Raw genomic sequence first — 20,678 nt, 5'->3', positions numbered from 1 at the left:
GTCTGGGTATTGGCTGTAGTCACACCTCTACCACCACAGCTACTATTGTTGAACATATGATATGTACATTTGGTTCTCTGCGGCATCATTAGCATAAAGTATAACATGTGGTTGCTAGATTTGTGGTCCCTGAGAGGGAGGGTACTCGGCATGTACTTCCTGGCTGAGACACCTGCAGGTGCACTGGGTGGTATCTGGGATCAGCAACAAAACTCTGGGAAGGGTAGATCCAGAACATGAATCATGTGATTCTGTATCACTGGATTTATGGTTGTTTTCCTCCTGCTCTGTGCATTTAGAAAACCCCTGGAAAGCTCAACCACACTTCCATTCCTCCAGCCCTCAAAGGGTTCTGTGCTATACCCTATAACAGAGCTCTTTTTGTTTGTCCTGCTCTAAGTAGTACCTATTCTGTACTGTGAACTGTTACAACCACAGAACACTCCAAATAAAAGGTTATTGTCTGGTTCTCGGCCTTACACCAGAACTTAGTTAAGAGTCCCCATAGAGACTTGTGAAAGAAAGAAGCGAAAAATAAAATTTGTCACTGATATGTGTGTTTTGCTATTTAGGGGCTTTGGTAGGCACTGTAGTGCTGAGTGATGGAAGAATAGTTGTTGGATGGGTCATAAAACTACATGACAGAGATACCAAGATGGTTTAGGGTCTTCAGGCCTAGCTTCATAGAGGATGTGACTCCTATCTTGAGTCTCGTTTTCTGAGAAGACTGTGAGGTGGAGAGTTGGTCAGCTGCATACAGAAGAAACCAAACCTGTGAGAAAGTGGGAAGGCAAGGCTGCCTACGGTGTGGTGACACTGTGGTGTGAGGGTGTGATTGCAGCAGAGGCACGACCATCTAGTTCCGTTTCTGATGCTGTGGTAAAATGTGTTGATCACAAGCACTCGCAGAAGGAAGGGCTGATTTAGTTTACAATTCTGTGTATGGGCCATTGCAGTGGGTTAAGTCACAGTGGATGGATTTCAAAGCAGTTCACATTGTATCCACAGTCAAGACAAGAGAAATGATGCATGTAGGATTGCTTGCTTTGCTGCTCTCATATAGTCCAGGACACCCTTCCTAGGGAATGGTGCCTCCCACAGTGTACTGGGTTTTCCCACATCATTTTGACAATCCAAACACTCCTCCATCAAATAACCTGATTATTCCTAGACAATTCCTCAATTGTGACGGTCCTGCAGAGTAATTCTAGGTTGTGCCAAGCTGACAATTAAAACTAACAATCACTCCATCTTATGAGGAAGGAAGGGTATAAAGCTGGGAGGACCTTCCAGAGTATGCTGCACTAGGGACAAATGCCAAGTCTGTGTGCCCCTATATCAACCGGTCACTAGATGAGAGCTATCCTTGTGAAAGGACAAGATGTTAGTCCTTGGAAGGGACTTAGTTGTGGGTTGTCAGGAGCCAGCATCTCTGGGCAGATCTAGAACTTTAGGGCCAGGGATGTAGCTCAGAGGTACAAACACTTGCCTAGCTCACTAACAAACTGGCTTCTTTTATATAGAGAGCCATCACTCTGATGGCTAATTCCATCTTTGTGTGACATTCTCCCCATATCTGCGTCTATATCCATGTCAATATTTTCCTAGAAAGGCATCTGCCTTTTTGTTTTTAAATCAGGGCTCACACTAATGACATTGTCACATAATTATCTACAAATACCTTATTTCCAAATAATGTCACATATACAGACACTTGTGGTTAGGACTTGGGCATCATTTGGCAGGACATAGTTCAACCCAAAAGAAGTAGGTAGAACATCCATTTTACAGATGGAGACAAGGCACAAAGAGACAGTCTACCTGACACTGTGAGGCTAATGCATTGAAGTATAAAATAGGAAGGCAGAGACCAGACTCTCATGGAATATTCCCAGCCAGGAGACAGGCATAAGACTCTACTCTGTCACCACTGTGGACTGGACCAGAAACAGGTGCCTTGTCTAAAGACACACTACCCACAGGTTTATCACTGGTGTCTCTCTTCATCAGGGGCGCCTTATATTCAAGAGTGACAGACTACCCAACCAGGGTCTCCAGAAGAGACCCAGAGGAATAAGACCCGTTGAATGTGGGAACAGCAGCAGCAAGACACAGTCTATCCAGAATGTACCAGAAAACATGAACAAGGGGGCAGGCCACAATAGCAGAAGCCTGAGGTGACAGGAGCCTGTGGTGATGGGAGCCTGAGGTGATGGGAGAAGTGGAGAGACCATGATGAATTCTGACTGAAGCGGCACGAACCGGAACTGAGAGGAGTGGAACCCTCATGACAGAATCAAAGGAAACCTGGAACTTTGGGAGCAATTTGGGACAAAGAAGTCGTGGGGCCCTTCATGGAGTCCTCTACTCCTAGGGCAGTCTACGGCTATCAGGTTTGCAGAGCATCAGAATATTCTCCACAAAGCTCTGACTACCAGGGCAAGGTTCCCGCCGCTGCCGCCGGCACTCATATCCACTTTGCCTTACACCAATCTCTCACCACGGTTTTGTGTCTTAGAAGCCTCAAGTGACCTGGCTCGGGCACACAGAGGTGGGTCAAAATGGGTTGACTATCACGGCAGGGAAGCCGAAGGAAGAGGAAAAGGCAAGGGGTGGTAAGGTGCTTCATAAAGCTCAAGTGAGATCAGCATTGCGGAAGTAACAAAGATTTGCCAGCCGGAATCAGCAGGGTGGGTGGAGCCAGAGCTAGGCGGCCGGTTCATGATGGCCTGATGTGAGTTGAAACCAGAAAGGCAAAGTACCAATGACACCAACCAAAGACATTCAAGAAGAAAGGGAGGAGAGGGGGCGATGTGTTTTAAGAGGGGAGAGAGCTGAATATGTTTAAGGATGGTGGGCATAAGCTATGAATGGTGATGAGGATGCAAACACTTGAAATAGAATCAATCAACTGATGGGAACGGGTTGCTAAGGATGTGAGTGCCCTGACAGGCAGTGGGATTCAGCTAAACTAGGAAAAGGAAAGAAGATGTGTGTGCGTGTACACACAGAAAGTGTTACTAGGATGTGGTAGCCGGGGTGTTTCCTGTAATGGCTTCTATTTTCTGAGTGAAATCAGGGGATATTATCCCCCGAGAATGAAGTAGGAAGAGATGGGATAAAGGCCATGAGGAAACGAATATTTTCAATAGTTGTTTCAGAAAATGGCAGTGAGATCCAACCAGGAAAACAGTGTAGAATGAGCAGCTGGCAGAGACGGCTCTGCGGAGATCAAGGGCCGTGGATTTGGGATGCCACTTAACTGCGATTTTATGTGATTTTCTCCAGCCTCATTCAGTGGGGCAGATAAGTCAGCGGAAACACTGGTAGCTGGGATTAACTCAAAGTTGAAGGCAGAAGAGCAAAGGGATAAGAAAGTCAAAGGTGTTAGAAAGAGAATGGCTGGAGAAATGAACCATAAGATCCAGGCTGGCGCAGATGGAATAAGATTGACAAGGCGAGGAGGAAATGGAGAGCCAGGAAACTCAGATGTAAAGATCAGCTATTCCAGAGTGTGGGGTAAAGGGCTGGGGTAAGGGAAGGTGGTGTGCGTTTGAATGTTCCCATCAGTGAGGGCTCTCTGGATTTATATTCGTGAATATCGGGCCTTCCGCTGGAGCATGGTCAACCTACCAGGGACCACACGCCAAGAAAGATGACTCTCCCCCTCTCAGCAGTTATCAGCTGTCAATGGCTCCTTAGCAAGGGGTGAGACATCATGCTCCACTCCCATTTCCATGGGGGATTTTGTCTGACCGGGGCTTGTGAAAGTTTCTGTGTATGCTGTCTCAGCTTCTGTGGGTTGATATGTGCAACTGCCCTGTTCTTTCTGGAAAACATTATTTCCTCGTAGTCATCCTGTTGCTGGAGGTTTTTGCTCTTTTTTAGGGGGGCCTGCCACCCAGCTCCCAAATAAATCTCACACACAGAGGCTTATTCTTAATTATGAATGTCTAGCCTTAGCTTGGCTTAGTTTCTAGCCAGCTTCCTTGTCTTAAATTATCCCGTCTACCTTTTGCCTCTGGGTTTTTCCCATTCTCTTACTTCCGTAAATCTTACTCTTACTCTGTGGCTTGCTGTGTAGCTGGGTAGCTGGCCCCTGGCGTCCTCCTCTTCTCTGGCTCATCAATCTTAGATCCCATCCAGTTTTCTTCTTCTATATATTCTCTCTGCCTGCCAGGCCTGCCTGTCCTTTCTCCTGCCTTGCTATTGGCCAGTACTTTATTAAACCATCAGGTGTTTTACACAAGACAGTACACAGTTAACACACAGAACTTACACATCACGAGTCTAAACACAATCTGCTCAAACATGAACACAAAAATAACACATGTACTTGTATGATGTAATAAATAAGTCTAGCTATAGACATACAGATCCACACGCTTTTCCATAGATCTCTGTGAGGATACATCATATCCACACGCCTCTTCTACAGACAAGGCAGTCACGTGAGACACTCGAGAAATATGAGGAAATCGACTTAAACAGAATACTCTCCGAGAAGCTACACGCATTAGAGTGCTCTGAGCTACTCTTTCTCACAGTCTCATTCTCTGCACTTACACTTGAACTAATTTGGGTTCTCTCCCTAATCTCTATCTACTGCAAAAAGAAGCTTTCATGATAAGGGTTGAGAGATGCACTAACCTATAATGATAGGTCATGGTCATTTATCAGGGCAATAGTAGGAGCTTCTCCCCTAGAGCTTAGAAAGGTGAGAGAGGACTCTGAGGGAAAGGGGGCAATGTGTTTTAAGAGGGGAGAGAGCTGAATATGTTTAAGGATGGTGGGCATAAGCTATGAATGGCAGTGAGGATGCAAACACTTGAAATAGAATCAATCTGCTGGTGGGAATGGGTTGCTAAGGATGTGAGTGCCCTGACAGGCAGTGGGATTCAGCTAAACTAGGAAAAGGGAAGACGATGCATATGTGTGTATACACACAAAAAGTGTTACTAGGATGTGGTAGCCAGGGTGTTTCCTGATATTGGTGCCACACACAGTTTTCATCTTGCACAGTGGCCCTTAAATCCAATCAGAAAGTGCTTGGGTATTCCCATGACATTCACGTCACTCTTGTGCCAGTGGGCATGTTTTGCCAGACTGGTCATGATTGTTGCTCACAGGGTTCACAGTTGGATGAGATGGATTACTTTTCTCCTCTGGTTGCATGCAGAGCACCTTCCAGAACTATGAAACCTAGCCAATAGGGATGAAGGGTCAAGTTGAGTACCAGCTTGATTTCTCCATGTCCTCTCACTCATGTATGTGGTGTCTTCAGCAATCAGATCTTACCATCAAGTTCTGGAGAGTAACCAAGAGCATTGGTGGCAGCCTATAATATTTGGGGGGTCTATCAGGCAAGCAGCTCTAGAAGAGGTAGCCCATTCCTAACACTGGTCTTTTTGTTTGCTAGTCTCTGGTATCTAGTAGAGAGAGACATTGTTGCCCCATTATAAGGTAACTCCAATTAAACACGACCATACAAACTGGAAGAAGCCTTCTAGGTTAAAGGTTAGCCACTATAAAACGTCACCCCAGTAAAACTTAGATGCTTCTTTTGCATGCTGTTCTCGTGGACATCAGTATCACAAATGTCCCTAGCAGCCTGTCAGCCCATCACCCCCTGGTCTGGATCACTGGCCACTCCTCCTCAGAAGTCTGGAAGAATGGATTGGAAATTTAGATGGATCCAAGGGAACAGTTTTTTGTGAGATATTTTCTGAAAATATTTAGATGTCTCAGTGACCAGAACAATAACCTCAATAGCAATTCCCTGAGAGTACATTTGTTAGACGAGTTAGTAATAAATATTTTAAGACTTTATCTAAAAGTCACATTAATCTAACGCATTTTATTGGACAATATAAAATATACATGGATATTATAGAAAAACAAAACTTAGCCCAGAAATGTGAAGCTAAACTGCCAACTCTGGAATGCATGCACAAAGGGGAGAGAAGCAGAAACCAGCATTTTGACGAGAAGGAAATGGCTTTACTAACACATATTCAGTTTGTCCAAATAGCAAATAGTTACTGTGTACATGAACTATCTGTAGGCACAGGATTTATTTATGTTTATCCCATCTGTCCTTTCCACTTAATGTCTCTAGGATATATAGTCAAACATATTGAATTATTAATATATGGATCAAGAGTTGTTATTTACACACTTGCGCCATAGATTTTGGAGAAACGAAATGTGATTTCACATGATAAAGTATAGTTATAACAAATGTGGGTTATGTTTGGTCTCTTATATGACCCCCTGACATGGAATTAATGACCAGTCAAAGGGAAAATAACATAACACACTTATCACTTTAGACAGATAAAAGTCTGGCCTGAGGAGTAACTACTTGAGCTAAAGCCAGCCTAATAGGGTTATTTGTTTTGTTTAGGGTTGCAGGAGGTTTGCCTAGCTGGACAGTCAGCCATTGGTTGCTTGCTAGCTTGGTTTGAGATAGGGTTTCACCAGGCTGGCCCTCACTCACTGTGTGGCCCAGAGTGGCTTCAAACTTGTGTCAATCCTTTCGGCCCAGCTCCTGGGGACTGAGATTACATGTGTATGCCACTGGGCATGAGGGAAGCAGTGTAACTTGTAAAACAATTGGATGACCCATTTGCTCAGTGGTTGCAAGAATATGTTCATGCTTTTTTCCCCATTCAAACCAATATCTAGTCTCATTCCCAGCTTCACAACCGGCCAATAGGTATCCATAAGCCCTCATTGTCTTGAATCAGCTTATGCCTTATTTGTGACTCAGACTTAACATTTAGCTGTATACTTCTCGTTTCCCTCGATGTTGTGAGGCATTAAGATTTTTAGTGTGTTGGTTTGTTTGTTTACGTGAATGAGGCACATAAAGATACAAGATGAGGCTGGAGAGATGGCTCTGTGGGTAAGAGTTCTATGCAAGCATGAGGACCTGAGTTCGGATCCCAGCTGGATCTGCCCAAGGCTGGCTGTGATTGTGCTGTGGTTATAACTCTTCCTGGAGAGATGGGAGGATGGCGGATGGTGCAGCTCGGTGACAGGCAGCCGATCTCCAGGCTCAACAAGAGACTCTACCCCACGGAAATAAAAACTGAGGTCAGCCCTGTTCAGACTTTCAAAGCCACCATTCCTACCAGCCCTCAGCCCACGGGATGGTTATTCAAATGAGTCACATCGGTCACGTTGCCTCCCTTCCTTTATGCCAGCAATTCGCACCAGTATCAAACCTGAGCAGAATCTGAGACTGCAGAGTACAAGAGCTACAGCCTCTGCTTTGTACACCCTGGCTCCCACACTAACCACGTAGAACCCCGAGTTAGTACAGCTGTCTCCGGGCCTCAGAAAGCATGTAGTAAGGACATTAAGACTTCACCATGTTACCCTGGTCTCTTGATTACATTGTATGCATGGATTGAAATGCCACTCAGAAATCTATAAACAAGTACAATTATTATGTGTCAAATTGTATGTATGTAGATAAGAGAGAGAGAGAGAAATTTTTACAGGACTAGAGAAATGGCTCAGTTGCTAACAGCACTTGCTACTCTTGCAGAGGACCTGAGTTCAGTTCCCAGCACCCACATCAAGTGCTTTACAACTGCCTGTAACTCCAATACCAAGGGATATGACTCCCTCTTATGCTCTCTGCCTGCACCTACACACACACACACACAAAAAAAAAAAAAAAAAAAAAACCCTAAAAATAAAATAATTTTAAACAATATTTTTCGGAACACTTCTGCACATGGTTATCTTAAGATGCAAAGGCATCTGTAATGCTCCAGGTCAGAAAGTCTGCCATTTTAAACTCTGTGCTCATATGTCCCAACCTAGGCATGAAACTAGGGGATTCCTGTGGGTCCCAATGCCCTATAGCTAATGAAGCAATAGGTGGTTTTAGTACTGAATATTAACTAGGACTGGCACTTTCAACATTTATTTAGTGTGTGTGTGTGTGTGTGTGTGTGTGTGTGTGTGTGTGTGTGTACTTGTATCACAGAGATTGTATGTGGGGCAGAGGACAACTTGCAAGAGTCAATTGTCTCCTTCTACCGTGTGGGTCCCAGGGATCGAACTCAGGTTGCCGGGCTTTGTAGCAAATGCTTTCACCTGCTGAGCCGTCTCCTGGCCCTAGGGATGGCCCTTTGGAAGACTTTTTGTTCCCGTGATATATTCTCACTGTGTCACCAAAGTCTATAATCGACACACGCTGGCCAAATTTCAAAACTATGAGGAATTTTTGAGCTGCACCACTTGAGAATCGTCCCCCGTCTCTCCTCTCCTCCCTCCAGGAGGCAAGCGATCAATGCAGAAGTTCTAAGTGGCATGGCGAGCAATTCTCTGGCTCAGCAGTCATGTCTTTGAGGCAGGCACAGGTCACGAAGTGATGGTGGTGTGAGTGGATCAGTCTTTCCAGACATTTGATGATCTCATAGTCAGGAAGCGCCAGAGAGGTCAAGTTCAAGCCCAGCATCTGGGAAATCACCTCCCTGAAGTCCACCAGCTGCAGATATCAAGCAGAGATACATTAGCTGGCAAAGAAAAAAAATGCATCACTGTTGCCAGGTCAAATACGACAACAATAGCAAAAGCGGGAAGCCCAGGTTTGAATGAGGTAGGCAAATGACCCACTCTAGCCTCTAGAGTTTTCTAAATTCTGCATAAGGAGGCTTACCTGCTAAGTGACTTCTAAAATCCCTGCAGATTCCCTGGGCTTCAGCAGTTTCATAATCTCTTGTGAGTCAAGTGGCCATATGTGTAGCACGAATCTTAAAAGGTCTTATCAATAAAAACAAACCCTAGGTTGGGGATTTAGCTCAGTGGTAGAGCGCTTGCCTAGCAAGTGCAAGGCCCTGGGTTCGATCCTCAGCTCAAAAAAAAAAAAAAAAAACAAAAACAAAACCCAGAGCCAGATATTGAAGTGAATGCTGGAAGATCAGAGAAACAGAATAAGCCACAGCTACCCTCGCCCCGATAACTTCTCAGCTGATCTTGTTTCATCAGACTGGAAGCCTCTACGTCCTCATCCAAATGGCTCTCAGCTGAACTGTGCTGCTAGAAGCCTAAAAGTTTAACAAGACCTAGTTCCTGGTCCTCATGCCTTATATACCTTTCTGCTTCCTGCCATCACTCCTGGGATTAAAGGTGTGTGTCACCATGCCTGGTTGTTCCCAGTATAGCTTTGAACTCACAGAGATCCAGATGTATCTCTGCCTCCAGAATGCTAGAATTAAAAGCATGTGCAACCACTTCCTAAACCTATGTTTAATATAGTGGCTGTTCTGTTCTCTGACCCCCAGATAAGTTTATTGGGGTGCACACTGTATCAACCACACATGTGTGTATTTGCTACAGATTCAAGAACCCCAAGAAACAACCATCCCTGAGAGTCTGCCTTCACTAAGTCTGTTCTGACATCTGGGACAAGTGAAATGATAACTGAGTACATGCCCTGGGGCCTACAAAGTGCTACACAAATGTTGGTGTGAGCCTGTCCATGAATGATAACTATTTCTGCATTGGGATGTTAACTGGGTAATGAATTTCTGAAACTCAAAGAGAAAGAAGGAGCTGATGGAAACCTGAGGGCTTCTCAGTCCTTCTCAAACTACCTTGCAAAGACAGCTGACTCTGTGTATAGTTCTAACAATGAGGTAGCTAGGTGTCCATCAAGAAAGAGGAAAGTAGAAACCAGGGCAGTGGTTAGAGTGGGTATCTCCTCTCTTCATGCTCTTCTAGGGTCGTTTCTGTGGCCCTAGACTAACACAGGCAAAATGGGGGTATCATCAAGACAAGCCCTAACTAAATACCTTCCATTTCAGAAAAGATGAGATCCAACCTGTAGACGGAGTATCATCAGAACACCATCCAAACATTTATCCCCAACTTCCTTCCCGAGAATGGTCCAGCATGGGAGAGGAAAGCTTTTCTTACTTGCACACCCCACCCCCAAAGTGTATATTGAGACATAATCCTCAGTGTGATGGTAGTGGGAGAAGGGGATTTCTAGGGTAATTAGGCTTGGATAAGGTCACCATGGTGGAGTCTCCAAGATAGACTTGGTGCCCTTATCAATGAAGCCCCAGAGAACTTTGACCGTTTGAGGGTTTGTGAAGACACCATTTGTAAGCCTGATACCCAATCCGCTGACGTCTTGACCTTAAATCTCCAGCCCTAGACCTAAGAGAAAGAACTGCCCTGCATACGAACTGCTCCATTTCCCATGCTTGGTGAAAGCACCTAAATAGAATAAGGCACCAGCCTCGCCTCTCAAATGCAAGAGTTTCTCTCAAACTTTCCCACCCTTTTGAATGCGGCCAAAACTCACAATTCCTGAGATGTTTTCTTCCTGAGAACACTTGCTCTTATGGTTTAGCTCTTCCCAGCTCTGCCTGACACATGAGCCAAAGCAGAGTAGGGGAAAAAAAAAAAAATCCTAGGAGTAGAGTCCATTCTCTGCCCTTTCAGCTTCAGAAAGTGACATGCTAGTCAAAGGCAGTAGGGGTCAGACTGCCCGGGACAGAGTTCTTTATGTCTGACCTGATGTGCTCAGGAGATAAAATGCTCCTCCTTGCAGCCAGACAGCTGATGTGTACTTTTTTATGGCCTACATCTGCGCTTGGTCAACCATGAAGTCTGGGTGCCACTGTTTGAGGTTGGAGACTTTTTCCTGCAACTGATCTCTGGGGGAGATAAAACTTCCCTATTAGTCCCAAACCCTACTTAACCATAAACAATGTGTGACGAGGCAATCTCCAGAGGCAATTATCAAACACAATTTAAAACATCCCATCACCACCAGAAGCTAGGTCCACACTGGCTCTCTATTGCTTTAATAAGCATGTTAATTTCTTTCTCTTGCTTATAGTCTATGCCATGCAAATATGAATTGTTTTTCTTGGCCAAGAAACTCATAATGATTATTGGCCAAAAGAGAGGCAGGGGGAGTGGGCGGAACTGTTGAAATGATACAGAAAGCTTTACAAATTGTGTTGGGAGAACTGTGTGAATGATGCTCTCGTTGGCAGCACATAAACTAAAGTTAGAATGGCACAGGGGAGCTGAGGGTGACCCTGCACAGGATGGCACACCCATTCCCAAAGCCATCTGTATCGCTCAGTATGTGACGTCTCATGCAGCTTTTAAGGCACCCTGTCACGTCCTGAGGAGGATCCCGCCAGCAGATTTTTATCTACCTGCTGTTCTCTCCTCTCAGCTTCTTCCAGAGTCTTCTTCAGGGTCCTCAGCTCGCTGGTGACCACCTCTGTCATGGCCCTGGCCCTCTCCTTGTGCTCTTTAGCCTCCTGCTCCGTAGTCTCCAGCTCGGACTTGACCGACATAAGCTTTTGCTCTGCTTTCTCCTTCATCTTCTCCAGCTTGTCTCGGGCTTTGTTTAAATCTTCGATGGCTTTGGTCTGTTCCAAAGTTTTAATCTAAGGAGTCAAGAGGATGAGGATCATTTCCCTTGTTCTTCTTTAGGAGAACTGTATACAACAGCAGCTGGGAAGTCAATGGAACTCACTTAATTGTTCTATGAATAAAGAATAAAGAATAAAGACTTCATCCCAAGCGGCTACAAAGACCTTGCAGAAGAGCATAAACTGGACAAGCATGGCCTCAGTCACTGTAGCTTATGAATGATAAAGCAGAGTACACTTATTTGGGAGATCAACTCAATAAAATTGCAGACAGCATGGTTCTGAAGTGAGATCGCTAAAATAAAGCCTGTGAGCAAGTTGGACTTTCTATGCTAACCAGTGGGTCCCTGTGCCTTGCAGACAAATGATAGCAGCGGAAGAATGCCTGCTCTTCTAATGGTGTCACAGGGGAGCCCATCAGCAAGCCTCAACTCTCCATCAGCCGTTATCAGAAGTGTCTCTAGACACCACTAATGAATGTGAGGCAAAGGCCCAAGCCAGGTTTTCTCTCTCTCTCTCTCTCTCTCTCTCTCTCTCTCTCTCTCTCTCTCTCTCTCTGCCTGCAGACCAGGATGTAAAGCTCTCAGAAACTGCTCTACCACCTGTCTGCATGCCACCATGCTCCACGCCATGATGATAATGGATTAAGTCTCTGGAACTATAAGCAAGCCCCCAATTAAATGCTTCCTTTTATAAGAGTCGCCGCTTCACACAGTAGAACAGTGACTAAGATGCCCTCATAACACACAGAAACAAGGCATTTGGATGTCCCGGTAAAACAGGTGGAACTTTCTGCCCCTAACACTATATGAGGACAAAGCTAAGATAAAGCAGACATCAAATCTGCTGGCACCTTGCCCTGGGGCCTTCCAGCCCCTAGAGATCCGAGAGCTACATTTCTGTTGTTTATAAGCCAACCAGCTTGTAGCATATTGTTATGACACTCATGAAAATACTTATCTAAACAGAAAGAGGTCAATGGTAGACATGCTTGACCTCACAGCTCTAGAGTGATATGAACTCTCTTGGGACTCTGACAGCAGCTTTGAACTCACAGTCCAGAGGGCAAAAGAACACCTTCTACAGCTCTGGGAATAGACAGGAAGTAAAGTGCCTGCCACTGGGGTGAAGGCAGCACAGAGAAAAGGGGTGAGTGAAATGGCTGAGCAGGTACTTAAGATGGGAAATGCCCAGGTCTGCAGGATCCAACATTGGTGATCACTCATGGATCCCATGTTGTCAAAACCACATTTTGAAAGTTATTTCCTGCCAAATCCAGTGTGTCCAAAGAGTGTCTCACTGATAATTCCTCAATGGCTAATTCCATTATGGTGAGAATGACTTTGTTTTTAAAAAGAAACTTGGGGGTGTTATTAAGGGGTGGTGTGTCAAGATGTATGCAGAACACTTCCCCATGATTCAAAGAAATTAAATCTCTCATTCTCTTTTGTAAAATATAGTAATCAATCAAATGTTACCACAAAGGGTAAAAGAATATCCATTATACTATTATTGACACTTGTTCTATAGATTTGAAATTTTTCACTGGCCCTAGTGACACAGATCTTCATTGCCAGTTATTTGGGAAACTGAGGCAGGAGAATTGCCAACTTTGAGATATGTCTGGCCTGCAGATTGAGTTCAAGGCCAGTGTAGACAGCTTAGCAAGACCCTGTCTCAAAACACAAAGGTTTTAAAAGGACTTTGAATATATCTCAGTGGTATAGCTCTTGATCAACATGCATGAGGCTCTCATTCTGACCTCTAGTTCCACCAAATACACACACACACACACACACACACACGTACACACATACACACACACACTTCAAATCAATTTAAGAAGACTTCTTTTCAAAGCCAAAAGTTGGGAAAGAATTATATTGATTAAAGATCCCACAAAAAAGGAATATGTATATTTATTTATAGATGACCTAAACATATTACTTCAAATAATATATTGTATAGACTATCAAACATTTTTCAAGTTGGGTAAACTTCATGAATTAAACACCTATCAAACTTTAAAACAAAATCATTATTCTCCATTTGGTGGTGACACATGCCTTTAATCCCAGCACTCAGGAGGCAGAGGCAGGTAGAGCTCTGTGAGTTCAAGGCCAGCCTGGTCTACAGAGTGAATTCCTAGACAGCCAGGGATATACAGAAAAACCCTGCCTTGGGGAAAAAAAAAAAAAGGCATTACCCGTTAAAACACAGATTCTTAGTATTCATGCTACATCATTATTGCAGAGAAAAGCTGTGCCCAATCACAAAGCTGTTGGGATTGGTATTTTGAGTATGAAACCTTGCATTACTGGAATGGATACATTCAGCTTTCTGTTCAGATTGAAAAAACATGGTGAAATGTCTACCAGAAGTGACAGGTCACAGCTTGGAGACAGTCCTAATGAGAAGAAACAGGAGAGGACTCTGAATAATCAGAGGCCTTTTCACACCCCAGAGGTGCCATGTCCTTGTATAACTTAGGTCCCAGAACACTGACTCAGGGCAACCAGGGAATGAGGAAATGGCAAACACATGGGCATGCATCTAGATCAAGTGGTCAGGACTCTCAGATGGAGAAGTCACAGCACCCAGACGCTCAGCATGTGTATTACATAAACAGAGAGGTGAGGTTATTGCACACAGCTGAACATGGAGGTAGGGTTATTACATACAGATAAACAAGGAGCAGAGTTATTATATACCAATGACTAAGGAGGCATGTGTTCCTAATCTCCATAGGAACAGTCTCTGGAAAGAGCAGTTTTCAGGCAATAAACACCCAGGGAGAAAGCTACAGTGGACATTTTCTGCATTCACTGTCCACATTGGCACTCAGACCACAGAAAGGCTTTCCCATCTCTCTGAGCCTCACCAGGGAAGGCCTTACCTCTCCCATGGGCTGAGGCATTAAGGTCCTTAGATGGCTGTGTCCATGTCAACCACACACAACTCACTGAGGACATCACCACTCCTCGCTCAGAGGACTGCTTGGATTCGAAGGAAGGGAGTGCCAAGTCAAGCCACCAGGACGGAGCTGGGAGCCAGCAAGAATGACGGAGACTGTGAAATCAAACCAACAACAGATTCCTGGGCGTGGGGTGGGACTAAGTTGGTTTCCTAATCCCCTTGAGGGAACTTCTCAGAGCAGCCCAGAGTTCAGCAAGCAATTGGCCTCTAATTTCCCTCCAGCAGGACAGAACTGGCTATAAACAAGATTGATGTATCGTCAAGAGTCCAGCTAGGATGGGGAAGGTTCCCAGGGTGCCACTCGTGGCGAACACTGTGTGCTGTCTGCTTCCCAGGAAAGAACTGTGCAATCTGGTGGGCAATTCCCTCTTATACATAAGTGTCAAAGGCCCAGACAGGAAAGGTGATTAAATCTGAACTCTTCCATGTCGGCTGACCCTAGGGTCTAATTGCTCAGCTGTAGTTGTTAAAGACAGTTCACTGAAAAAACCCTGACAGGCATCAAGCAGAGTGCATGAGTCTGCATGAAGGGGGGCTGCAAAGTTCTAAAGCGGTGGTTCTCAACTTTCCTAATGCTGTGGCCCTTTAATACAGTTCCTCCTGCAGTGGTGACCCCAACCATAGTTACTTTCGTTGCTACTTCCTGTCAGTTTGCTACTGTTATGGATCTGTGTCTTTCTACCTTCTTAGCATTTGACCCCCTTGGGGGTCACGACCCACAGGCTGAAAGCCACTGTTCTGGAGTGTCCTGATGGCCAAAACATGCTGTGTCCACAAAGATACAGCTATGTAGGGGAGACATTCAATTGTTCGGTCTCTCTCCCCTCCTTGTCCCTAGCAGCCCACACTCTGGGAACTGGCAAAGTATAGTCACCCTCACCACAAAAAGCAAACAGTCTGCCTTTGCAGGCCCTGTTCACTGTGCACAGTGAGAAAAGCAATCCAGGAGATCTGGGCTGCTGTAGAATGAAGCTGACTCCAGGGAAGGTGAGTAAGGGCTACACTGGCTGGGTGGGAGCCATGTCCATAGGGAAGGAACATGGGGAGCAGCTTCCGTGTAGGGGATATATGGAAAAAGTCAGAAAAAGAAGCAAGCTTTGCCTGTGGCTGAAGGCTACTGTCTGCTCTGGTGCTTTCTGAGAGACCACAAAGGAACACTCGTGGCTGCTGTGGATGTCTTTCTATACACTATGAATATGTGTTGCTCTGATTGGTTGGTAAATAAAATGCTGGTTGGCCAGTAGCCTGGCAGGAAATATAGGCGGGATAAGCAGAGAGGAGAATTCTGGGAAGAGGAAGGCTGAGTCAGGAGACACCAGCCTGCCGTCCAGGGAGCAGCATGTAATGGCACACAGGTTAAAGCCACGGAACACGTGGCAACATATAGGTTAACGAAAATGGGCTGAGTTTAAGTGTAAGAGCTAGTCAGTAGTTAGCCTGAGCTAATGGCCGAGCAGTTTTAATTAATATAAGCCTCTGTGTGTTTACTTGGATCTGAGCGGCTGTGGACTGGGTGGGACACAGAAAAACTTTAGCTACACATGGCTCTCCCCTGAGTTTTTGGAGCTGATTTTGGAACCTGGGTCCTACAAGGGTTGGCCATAGCGGACAGCTGAGGCTCTCCTCCAGACAGCTGGTCTTCCATTCTTTCTCACTAGCCAGAATGGAGACCTACTCCTTAGGCTGATCTCATTTAAACAAAGTCAAGAGACTAAGTTCTGGGCAATGGAGACAGAGATGTTACATCATTACCAGAAACTAGCCAACAGGCTGTCCTTTAGGCCTTCCTCCTAGCTAATACCTGGAATGAGGCTAAAGCCCCAGAAACTACATGGGACTTAGGGTGAGAGATAATGAAAGCATTGGTTAGGATGCTCAGTTGAAATCAGAATAAGCCAGACTTCTGAGGACCATTGACACATCCTTCTAAATGTGGCATGCCCATTCCTTACACACACATACACAAACATACACACACACACACACACACACACACACATCAGTGCTGAGGGTTTTACTGAGGCCCATACATGCAAGCAAGCACACTACCATTGAGTTACCACCCCAGCTCCTTGATTCTTTTCAGTGAAACAGTAATTAACATCCTTCCTGTCTGAGCCACTGGCATTATGGGGTGTTTCAATATATTCCCTAGAAAATGATTATATTTGTGGCAGGCTGTGAAGTATCTGGCTATAGAGAGGTTACACAAAGCCTCTTCTACATCCTCTAGAATTCTGCCACAAGATTTCTGTGCCTGCATTTCTTATAAGGTGATATAGAGACAATACTTTAGTAACCCCAGGTTAATGAGAAAAGAACAAAGGTACAGTTAGTTCATCAATCATACATCGATGCAAACTTAAGGCCAAACTATATCACCGTGTGTGTAAAGAGGTTCACACTGGTAAAATGAAGCATGTGGTAGAACACACTTCATCATGCAGGGAGAATTCATAGGCAGGACAAACTTGAAAGCCGCAATTGGCGCCACACATTCTTGTCAATGATGATTTTAGTAAAACAACATCATCAGTTATACTGAATTAATATCATTAATTTCTTAGTTTGGAGTTTTAATTCTTTGATTTCTCAATCAGTTTTGGTTTCATAATGGTAAAAAAAAATGTAATGCAATTGACAAATCCATGTAGTCTTAAATGACATCATAGAATTATTCTAAATTTAACACAAGAAGGGAGATCTATGCAAAAATAGTTCTGTCTTTCAAAAAGTATTTCCATAATACTTAGGTTTGCACGCCAAGATAATTTTCAATGGTTTAAAATTTAACAGTTCGTCTGGAAAGGATTTTGTTTTTTCTCTGTCTAGAACTCAAGAAAGCTTAATGCATGGGTCTTACAAGGAGATATTCAGATAACCTGAAGTCAAGGTCTTCAGCCTTAGTTTGCAATGGACATGGGAATGTACATGAGAGCTGGAACTCAAATGTTCATAGCAGCTTTATTGGTAATATCCCCAAGGTAGAAACAACTTGAATGTCCATTAAATTCTAAATGGACAAACAGAAAGTGGTACATCCATGTAATGGATTATTATTCACCCATCAAAAAGATTTACAACGGTTAATGCTATATGTCAACTTGGCTGGGCCACGATGTCCAGGTATTTGATAAAATGGTGTTCTAGATGTTTCCTGGAGGATATTTGCAGATGATATTAAAAGTAGATAGGTGGTTTTGGTTTTGTTTTGCATTTTGTTCTAGCTAACATGGGTAGGTGTCTTCCAATAAAGTGAAGTTCCTGCATACAAACAAAATAAATAAATAAAATGAACCTTCCCTGAACAAGAGGGAAAATGCTAAGCAAAAATCCAGAACTGAACTACGTCACACATGTATTACAGCAGAATCCCTCCACCTCCCCTGTCTGTGGGCCTCTTCTATGGTATGTTTTTGTACTGGCTAGTTTTATGTCAGCTTTACATAAGCTAGAGACATCAGAGAGAATGAAGCCACAATTAAGAAAATACTTTCATAAGATGAGGCTGTAGGCAAGCCTGTGGGACATTTTCTTAATTAGTGATTGATGGAGAAGGGTCCAGCTCACCATGGGTGGGGCCAGCCCTGGGCTGGTGGTCCTGGGTGCTGTAAAAAGCAGGCTGAGCAAGCCATGAGGAGCAAGCCAATAAGCAGCACCCCTCCGTGGCCTCTGCATCAGCTCCTGCCTCCAGCTCCCTGCCCTGACCGCCTTTAATGATGAACTGTGAGATGGGAGTGTGAGCCAAATAAACCCTTTCCTCCTCAACCTACTTTTGGTCATGGTGTTTCTTCATGACAATGGTAACCCTAAGACAAAACCCTGATTCTCAGTAAGTAGAGCTTCTATTTCCTCATCCCCTCCTAAACAAACTCCTGCTTAATGAAGATTTCTATAACTGGCCTGCTGGAAATGAAGATACTCTACAGAGACATTTGGGTCTCTTAATCTTTCAGACTGTATAAACAGCAGACCCCAGAGACATGGGAATTTCCCTAGGAAAGGCCCCAGACATGTGTCAGACCACTTCAGAATGAGACTTTACACACTGAACCATCTCAGCAGCTCCACCTTTTTTCCTCTTTTGTTTGAGGAAAATACATATAACCCAGGCTGGCCTTGAATTGTCTATGTAACAAGAGTGACTCTGGACTCCTGATCTACTTGCGTCTACCTCCCAAGTGCTGGTATTACAGGTACGCACAGCCACGCCTGACTCTAGGGTGCCATTCCTTAGTGTACACTTGGGTGTGCATTGACAGAAAGAAAACAGAGAAAGGAGCCACACACTTGCCTTGAGTTCGTTGGTGTCGGCCAACTTGGCTTTGAGCTCAGTGTTGTGTTCCCGACACGCACTCAGCTCCTTCTGCATCCTCTCCACCTTCTTCTCCAGCTTCCTGACAGCGAGATGAGCCTCATCCCTCTCCAGAGCCAAGGCTGTGTGTGCCTGCTTCTCCTGCTGCAGCTGGGTAATTTTCTGCCGAAGGAGGTTCATATGCACTTCTCTGCTCTCCAGCCTTTCTTTCTGAGTCCTTAGCTGGTTTGATACAAGAGGTTTTTTTTTGTTGTTGTTTTTTTTTTTTTTTTTTTTTGGAAAAAAAAATAATTGAACAGTCAGTAAATATAAATGAATTACTCAGATAATGTCGATTTTTATCTGTACTTCAATGAGACTCATTTGCAAACCATCAAAAAAAAAAAAAAGGTCACCGGGTTCCTTTCCCTGATTGAATTTTTTTTATTCGTATTTTTTCCAAGAATTAATTCTGTAGCTACAAAGTACGGGACAAAAGAGCCCCAGAAAATGTGAGAGAAGTCAGCTCTCCGCAGCTGCTTGGTCCAATATTCTGTGCCTCATAATAAAAATGTAAAATTACTTTTAAGACTAATAAAATAGGCTTATCAAGAGCAGAATAAGTAAAATATAATAAGACACAGACAAAATCCTCTCCAGTGCTCAGTGGCGTCTTCTGAAACAAGAGATCCCACATCATACTGGAAACTTGCCCTAGATAATTTGAGGCCCTTAGAACCGGGCTGAGTAGCTCCCAGGATGAGAGTTGATACATTCTTGCAAAAGATATACCCAGGAGACTTTTAAGGAAATTGTTTACAAACTTCGAATCTCCAAAACGGGACTTCATGAAGATTTCGCTTCTCTGAACTCTTTGTGTTAAGCTGTGAGCTCCTCCAGTCAGGCAGGGAGTAAGTTCTTGGAACAACATCACTGACATTGGCATTCAAATTGATGAAGGGCATTGGAGTGGGTTGCGGAAAATGACTACAAGCAGAGAAAGCCTCCTGAGCTCTGCCTGTCACTTCAGTAGGCAGATATTAAATCCAGGCAGTTCCCTCACAGGTCACAAACACCGGGAGGGGGAATTGAGAGCGGTCCAATGCCCAATGCCCAGGCTGGAGACTGTTGGGTGAGCCCTTCATTTTCCCCTAAGGGTTCTGAGGTGGGAAGACTTACCGAAAATCTACTTTGCATTTCTTGCCTGTCTGTGACAGCTGTGTCCACACCTGGGTCAACTCCCTCACAAACCCATCTGATATTTCTCTAATCAAATCCCTTTTAATATTTTTGAATAATGCTTTTATTTATTCTTTGAAACTTTCACACATATATGCAATGCATTTTGATCTTATGGAAACTTCAGCCCACAGAGGTTACAAAAAAGCATGTGGGAATCCATCCTCTCTTGCTCTCTTGTGAGTGCCAAGGATCAAACTCAGATTGTCAGACTTCAGGGCAAGCACCTCTACCCACTGAGCCATCTGGCCTACCCCCAACTCTCTTTCTTGAACCACTTCATGTCAAATTGCACTCTGACACAAATGTCCACTGATAAATTCCACACATGGGTAATCTTGATGACGATATAATTCTTAAGAAGGAATATCACTGGGCATTAAGGAACAAAATCAATTTTCTGAGGAGAAGTGAAGAAGGAATTTTGGCCCAATTCGACATCCTTGATGGTTTCTGTTTTCTAAAAAAAAAAAAAAAATTCCTCCAGATACAGTGAGCTGGGGTAAGGGCTAAGTGAGAAGAACGAAGTTTATTCTATGAGACAGCAGTTCACAATTTCTCTTATTAAAATTAACTCTCCCATGAGGGGTAGGTCATTCCCATCTTAATATGAAGAAACAGAGAGGTACGTGATTCGCCCGAGATTACACAGTCTGGCCGAGTCCAAGGACCCAGATGTAGCTCATCTTATACAGCCTCTACACAAAACGTTTCTCCTAAGAAGGATTACAAGAACACATCTGTGTTTC

At 44.2% G+C, this 20,678-nt stretch overlaps 1 protein-coding gene across 1 annotated transcript in view; it reads right to left on the bottom strand.

The window, feature by feature from the left end:
• Positions 1-8,013: 8,013 nt before the first annotated feature.
• The window catches only part of Ccdc170 (coiled-coil domain containing 170), an 84,340-nt gene continuing 71,675 nt past the window's right edge, over positions 8,014-20,678 (bottom strand). The window contains exons 9-11 of the mRNA XM_028890224.2: positions 18,691-18,933; positions 11,199-11,435; positions 8,014-8,506 (exon numbers count right to left, since the gene is read on the bottom strand). Coding sequence (XP_028746057.1) covers positions 8,306-8,506; positions 11,199-11,435; positions 18,691-18,933 — 681 coding nt within the window. The 3' untranslated portion in view covers positions 8,014-8,305. The remainder of the gene's footprint in view (positions 8,507-11,198; positions 11,436-18,690; positions 18,934-20,678) is intronic.

This window comes from Peromyscus leucopus, chromosome 8a, assembly GCF_004664715.2.
Source record: "Peromyscus leucopus breed LL Stock chromosome 8a, UCI_PerLeu_2.1, whole genome shotgun sequence".
NCBI classification, from domain to species: Eukaryota; Metazoa; Chordata; class Mammalia; order Rodentia; family Cricetidae; genus Peromyscus; species Peromyscus leucopus.
This window is presented reverse-complemented; position numbering and strand designations above follow the sequence as displayed.